Consider the following 7,545-nt stretch of genomic DNA (forward strand, 5'->3'; position numbering starts at 1 on the left):
AGAGAGAGAGAGAGAGTAGGTCTTTCAAAATTAGGGGAATAGAGCAAGATTACCCGCGGATAAATCCGACGATAATGTATTGCGCGTGACCAAAACACAGCGTTCCATTAATTGAGCTTTACTAGTAATTACGACGATAATGATCGTGTTATTTTTTCTCTTTTTCCCTCCAATTATTACCATCGAAATTACCGGCAAAAAACTGAATTCGACGGTAATTTTTGTAACCGACGAATTTATTGTCAATGTCCTATGGTAAATCCGACGATATTCAGTATTTTTCTTGTAGTGAGGGGTGAACATGGATTGGATCAGATATAGCCAAAATCTCGATCCGATCCACGCTAAAATCATCGGATCAGATCCAATCGCGGTTTTTAAGCTTGGATCCGATCCGCACATTTGCGGATCGATTGGATCGGATATCGGATATATCTGCAAAACATAAAAATATTTAAAAAAAATTATTTTTTTAAAATATCAATAAAATCTCTTTTTTCTACACTTTTAAACATATTTACTCTAAAAGTATTATTAAACATACTTTTCATAAATAATAAATATAAAATAATATAACATATATGACAATTATTAGTTGAAATAAAACATAAAATAATATTTACTTATTTATTTTTCGAATTCGTGGATATGCTGATACATACCTAAAATCTACAATCCGATCCTATTTGTATGCAGATCGGATCAATATCCGCAATTTTTAAATTGAATAAGATAAACACCGCAGATATAAAAATCGAATCTGATTCATGAACATCCCTGTCAATAATACAAATTTGGATATTACTCAATTACTTTTGTAGAACTTTGAGAGTAAACTACCATTTCTACCCACGAAAGTTGAAAATGCTGACATATATACTTATAGTAAAAGAAAATTACCATTTGTACCCATGAAATATGGGTTCTGCACAACAAAATTATCCAAACACTAAAAAATTACATAAAATTCCTAAATTACCCTTATCTTTACCACCACTTTTCTAATCTCAAATCCTACCACCACCCCTTCACCCAGCCACCCTAGATGGAAAAGTTTCTAACCCTAACCCTCTTCACCCAACCACCATCCGCTGTCCCTCCAAAACTCACACACGAAGACATTACACACACACACCCACCCGAGGAAGAAGAAGAAAAGAGGAGGGGGAGGGAGACCGCACTGGCAATGTGGGGACTCGTCACCACTATCGCATCATCGTCGCGGTTGTTGAGGGGGCCCGAAGCGGAGATACGAGCCAGAACCGAGGAAGGGGGAGCTATCGCCACCGTTGCGCCTTGCTGCTGCTGGCTCTGTCCCGTCTGTCGCCGCCATTGATTGAGTCCGTTACTGTTGTTGTCGCTGGTCTGGAAGGAAGAGAGCGCGTAAGAGATCAGAGAAGGAGGAGAGGGCGACGACACCGGTGGGTGTCACTGCCACCATCGTTGTCGACGTTGTTCAGTGAGGGAAGAAGAACCGTGACGAGGAAGGAGAGCAGGAGTCCGTCACTGTCACTACCGAGCAAAGATTTGGTTGGATGGAATGGCGGAGAAATGTGATGCATATTCGAAGTTATTGGGTTTGTTCCCAAATGTGGAAACGGATTGGGACTTGTATCCTATGACGTTACATCTGCTACCCCTTCAATGGAGTTACAGCAAGACATGGTTGAAGTTTGTACTTGTCCTGTGTTTGTACTTGAGTAATGGTGGTAGTTAGAGTTTAGGGTGGTGGTGAGAAAGAGTTTCGATGGTGGTGAAGTTTGAGATTGAAAAAGTGGTGGTGTGAAGTAAGAGGAGAAATTAGGAATGGGTTATATTAAAGAGTAATTTAAAAATTTCAAATAATATTTTTGGATTTGGATTGTTTTGTTAGTAAAAATTTATGTTTCATAGATATATATGATAATTTCTTTTTTTTTTATAGATAGATATGTCAACGTTTTCAACTTTCGTGATTAGAAATAATTTACTTCAAATTTTGGAGTATTTTCTTTTAGAATTTTCATTACTAACGTTCAAATAGAAACAGATTCTAGTAATAGCCTTAGATGTTTGCTAGTGTTGTTCATTTACATACCTCCCAAGCAGCTTGTCCAATTATAGATCCAAACTTGAATACAGCAGATTCCTTATTTAGTTGTTTATGATTTACTTCCTAGTATGATTGATTTCATTCAATTGTGTTGACATTACATATTAGGGAGATGTCTTTCTCTATCTCAGTGTTTGTGTAAATTAGTTTTTCTAGGCTTTTGCCTTGATGCAAATAAAAGATGGTTAAGAAAACAATATTCGCAAAATATTTTAAAATACGATAAAAATAACAGAATATATATTTTTTATAAATGATAAATAATTTTATATTTGTAAAAATATATGTCTATTCAAAATAAATTTATTTAACCTAAACTTTAAAATAAAAATATTTAATTATATTTATAAAAAATTATATCAAAATTAGATCTCTAATTTTTTTAAAAATATATATTTAACAACGAATTATTTTATTGCATTTTAAAAATTTTTAGAAAATTTAATAATTTGAGAATAGTTATCATGGTTTATTATATTTTTTTAAAAAAATATTATGGAGCCATCAAAATTTATTATTTTAGTCATTATTTAACCATAAATTTAATTTATTTAGTCTAGTTTTTTAGTCTATTAATCTAACAACATACGTTATCCTATACTTTTAAATATTAATAATTGATGATAAAAAATAATAAATATAAATATTAATTGTTTAAAAAAAATTAATTAAGTTGTTTATCATGTTAGCAACTTAGCATCTGCCTAGTACTTTACTATTCGTCACTTTTAAGAATTTGCGAGGGGCGTTCAGTTCTGGGCGGGCAGTGCTATATAATTGGGTGGTGGAGGCTGCGCTGGAAACTTAAGAATGGGGGAGTCCGCTAAACTAAACAACCTCGACGAGATACTAAAGCCTTTTCATCAGAGAGCTTCTGAAGCAGAGGTTAGAATCACTTTCACCCAAAACCCCTTGCTCTTTCACTCTAATTAAAGCTTACTTTGATTCTCGGTACTTCCTATAATAAATAGATCTATTCGTTCAAATTCATGCGTTTTAGCAACGTGTGCTTTGTTCTCTTTTCAGTTTTCAAAATCAATTAGGCAAAACGCGAATATAATAAGTTAGAATTATCTTCATCGCAGGCTAGAACTTGCGTAGTTCAATCGAGACATCCAAGTAATAAAGTTGATCCTTTGACTAACACGTATTCTAATGGAGTTTGTTAAAAGATAGTTGACACTTTGCCACACTACATTCGCAATTTTAGTCCGTTGAGTTTTTATTCAAATTAACCTTTTATTTATTTATTTATTTATCCCAGATACTGGTTCATTCTTCGTGTTTACAGCTGTTCCGTACTTCCATCCCATTTGGCTTTCTTCTTTTGTTATTAATTGTTGTAGTTGCAATTCAGTTAAGTATATGGTCTAGACAACCTTTATAAGCAACAAACATTATATATATATATATATATATATATATATTTTTTTTTTTCATTTATCACGATATCCCCGAAGGGCAAGGATTAATTTGCCGCGGATCTTAGGTCTACTTAAGGGTCTGTCTGGCCACTGGGTTGCTTGCATACACAAGGTAGCATTTGAACCCTCCACACTTCTTTAAGCGAACGAGTGAACTGATCACTTCACCAACCCAAATCAGTTCAAACATTACATTATTGATCTAGCTTTTGGAGTAGAATTATCTTAGAATACTATTAAAGCTATAGTGTAATCAATGCTTGGGCTACTCTACTCGCAGGTGTTCAGTTACAATTTTGATTGAGATAAGCCAGATTATGTGCAACTGAACTTCGTTTGAGTGTAAAGTAGACTGTATTACTTTGTATCAGCTCTGAACCGGTCCATGCAATATTATGAAAAGGATCGCTGCCAGAAAGTCTCTTTCATTTGCTTCCGCCAATTTGCTTATGTCTTGTGCAGAAATGGGATTAAGTTTTTGCTATACTCTCTAACATAGAATTATGGTACTGCCAACTGCATGAAACTTTGGCTCTTTACTTTGTGGTTTGGTTTGGCACTCTTATAAGGGAAAAAGAATATTTTGAAATTAAATGTCATCGTTGGAACTGGCAGAAAGTTGTCTATGAACATCGAGTAACATTGAGAAGTAGTGTCATTGTTTTAAAAATAAAAAAGCTTTCATTCCTTATGAGTTATGTCCTTGTGTTTGTCTTTCATCTGTGCCAATCCAAAACTATGAAACTTATCATAGTGGACTTTATACATGAGAAATTACTGAAGGATTTTTACAACTCTAATACCACTTATTCAAATTGTAGGCTCGCTTACAAAGACTTGAAGCTTCCTTAAATGCTAGAAAAGGTAGGTGCTAAGGTACTTGGCACTAAGAATAATATTTCTAGATTCAAGTCTTTCAGAGGTTATGGGCCTAAGTTAGGAATAATATGAAACTTGCTCAGATGCTGGAAATGAGGAACACTTGAAAACGATAAATGATCTTCAGTCAAAGCTAGAAGTTTCAAATGCAGACCTAATTTCAGAAAAGGAGAAGGTTATACTCATTTTTGGCTTATGTATATATTTTTTTCATTTTGTGAGGGGTTAAGCTTCCTTTCATTTTACCAATGATTTGAATTGCAGGCCCAGAAGCTTGCTGCAGAAAATGAAAAACTTCAATACCGCATAATTCATCTTCTACGAGCACTGAAGGATAATGATCAGAAGTTAGAACAAGTAAGTCTTACTGATATTCTTGGTTTTTATAACTTTTATTTTATGGATTTATCATTAAAACCTTGTATAGAAAGTATGCACTGTTGTAATCGGAGTCTCCGAAATATTGTTTTGCAATTTTGTGGGGCATTCATTGATTTGGATGAACTGCTGTATTTACAAATTATGAGAGTCAATTTTTTCTGTTGATTTCATTTTTGGAGAATATGTAGTTCGACATATTTTACTTTTATTTAGATGTTTTACATGCAAATTAAGAATTCCATCTGTTTATGAAAAAAAAAAAAAAACAAAAGCATGGCAAATAAAAGGGTCTTCATAAAATTAGTATGAAATAAAGCTAGCTTTACCCATGGGAAAAAATATTATAATAAAAAAATAGTAATGAAAAAAAAAAGTTAATAAAACAAATAGCTAAATGGTGTTGAATGGTTCATATAAGCAGTAGTTTTTTGTCAATACCTTTTCATTATAATATATAAATTTGAAATATTATAAGATATAGCATAGAGATTTTAGAAAAATGTATCTGTGGATTAATATCAAAGTGGTTGATCTAATAAAATGGATGTGGTGTTGAATAGTTTTGTATGCGATAAGATAGGTATATAAATTTAAGCCAAAAGGTTACTAAGTAATGTTTCTGCTTGCATTAATGGTACTGTGATGGCCTTCCCTGTTTCTGTTTACTTCATTTGAGGTCTTCCAATGATTATTTAAGATCATTTAATGAACGTGAGCTGAACATTCGAACTTGTTTTTTGCTGTTATATGTGAATGAAATTTGAGTTATACTGTTAGTATTGAATGCGGCTCATGGACTATGGCTAAACCGGTTATTGTCATTTCCTGATCTCAGGTTTCGGCACGAGAACAATTGGAAAGCTTAAAATTGCAGGGTTCTTGAAATTTATTGGCCAACATAAGTTTATTTTATTTTATTTTATCATTGGAAAGCCAAACAATGTATTGAAGTTTATCATTATCATTAAGTATTGCATATTCTACATCTGTTTGGCTTACTGGTTTTACAACTATAGCTTTCAGATCTTTGTCTTCCTGTTACAGCTTAATGAACTAAAATTTCTTAGAAGTAGAGCTATATAAGATGGACATAGGAAATCTAGTCAGGATTGAACAATCTCTTTTCTTTTTCTTACAATTTCTTTCACCGTATTTCTATATCTTTTCTTTGTCTTCCTTTAATCATTTTGTTTCTTTTACTCAACCAAGTGCCAAAATTGATGAATTTTGTTCGACGGCTTTTGTTTGTGATGCACCAAGAAGTGTAGTGCACCTCATATTTCTTGATCTCTTTCCTCCAATCTCTTCGTCCTCACTTGTGTCCTAATCCAACCCTCATGATTTAAGCTGCTGAGTTCCTCATCTGTAGGATGCCTTGACATTTTAAAGTATTTGCCTCCCCACATGCCCATGTCCCCCTACTCTTTTGAGTTTAGATTTTGGCTTTGATATAGAAATATAGAGATAAGAGACAGACATATTTTTTGGCTCAAGTTTTAGAAACTACAAAAAAAAAATACATGAATTTTCTATTCCCGAGATAGGAAATTTTTGTATTTATGTTCTTGTATCTACTACTATATTTTTGTCAGAAAAGACATTATTCAAATGCCGCTTATAAGATAGTTATAACATTGGAGCCGCTTCTTATTGACCTATTCTTTGCTCCTACCATCATGAGGGCAAATGGAGCACCTCTACTACCCTTGATGACCGGGGAAGCCATGTTATAATATATTCCCGCATGCAAGGCCTTAGTCTAGTAGTTATGATCTTTGCCTTGCAATAAGTGTACTCGGGTTTGAAATTTGGTTGACACTAATAGTGGATGGAAATTGGAAAGCTCTTAGTGTTGGGTGTGTGACTGTGTACGCATGTAATGTGAGTGAGTGCTGTGATATTATAATGCTTAGAGTTGAGAGTTATCCAACCTCTGAACAAGAAAAAAAAAAAGAAGAGTTATCCAACCTACCTTTCTGACAGGAAAAAAAAAAAAGAACTTATAACGTATTCGCTACATCGTACATCAAATAAAATAGAGAACATTCATGGGAACAAAAATGTGTTGTTATATTTGTCCACACATGTTGGATTGTTGGAGGCACTTAACATTGTCTGATTTTTAGGCCCTACACACGCCTGGTGCAATGGCAGTAGGTCATCTCCAACGTATCTTGATGATTGAAGCGTCTGGTGGTACCTCTATTTGTTTACTGTTTGGAGGTGTTTAGCAACTAAAGAGAGTTCTGATTATAAGTTCCTTTCTCACTATATCTAGTCTAGGGTTAGGTCTTCCATCCTCTCCCACTTTGTGATGCCATCTCTCATTACATGTATTTCTTCATTTGTAGTAGTTCTTTCAAAATCATAGTTCAGTCTTCTAGTAGCATGATTCTCATCTCTACAATCACCCCAGCAAAGAAGCCAAATATTTGAATTCAAATTTGTTTAACACTTGTGACACAACAGAATTGAGTTATGTAGATAACAAAAAGAAAGAAGTTAAAAAAAAAAAAAAGATATTCTCTACAATCTATCTATAAATGAACAAAATAAAGTTTATACCCACCAAATAGAGTTTTCATATAACAAAAGTATTCAAATATTTTCATTCATTAATAAATTTGTCTTCATTCTAAATCTTTTAGTTTAAATAGTCATTTATTTATTTTTCATAGGTATTGTCCTGAGAGTTACCTGAAACTGGTTGTTTTAGGCTTAAATGTGAGGTCTAAACACCTTTGAGTGGTATGTCCGACGTCTTCTCCA

At 33.5% G+C, this 7,545-nt stretch overlaps 1 protein-coding gene across 1 annotated transcript; it reads left to right on the forward strand.

Moving 5' to 3' along the window:
* The first annotated feature begins 2,790 nt into the window (after positions 1–2,790).
* LOC112789684 (uncharacterized) lies at positions 2,791–5,761 on the forward strand. The gene is made up of 5 exons (XM_025831692.3): positions 2,791–2,977; positions 4,338–4,380; positions 4,479–4,570; positions 4,660–4,752; positions 5,612–5,761. The coding sequence occupies exons 1-5, from the start codon at positions 2,903–2,905 to the stop codon at positions 5,657–5,659; spliced, it is 351 nt and encodes a 116-aa protein (XP_025687477.1). The 5' UTR covers positions 2,791–2,902; the 3' UTR covers positions 5,660–5,761.
* The last annotated feature ends 1,784 nt before the right edge of the window (positions 5,762–7,545 follow it).

This window comes from Arachis hypogaea, chromosome 3 (genome assembly GCF_003086295.3).
Source record: "Arachis hypogaea cultivar Tifrunner chromosome 3, arahy.Tifrunner.gnm2.J5K5, whole genome shotgun sequence".
Taxonomy (NCBI): Eukaryota; Viridiplantae; Streptophyta; class Magnoliopsida; order Fabales; family Fabaceae; genus Arachis; species Arachis hypogaea.

What these genes read in the sequence shown, in the direction of transcription:
- LOC112789684 (XM_025831692.3), top strand. Translation starts at nt 2,903, where the DNA reads ATGGGGGAGTCCGCTAAACTAAACAACCTCGACGAGATACTAAAGCCT. An exon ending in TAATTTCAGAAAAGGAGAAG is followed by an intron (nt 4,571 to 4,659) that starts GTTATACTCATT and finishes TTTGAATTGCAG; the next exon opens with GCCCAGAAGCTTGCTGCAGA. An exon ending in ATGATCAGAAGTTAGAACAA is followed by an intron (nt 4,753 to 5,611) that starts GTAAGTCTTACT and finishes TCCTGATCTCAG; the next exon opens with GTTTCGGCACGAGAACAATT.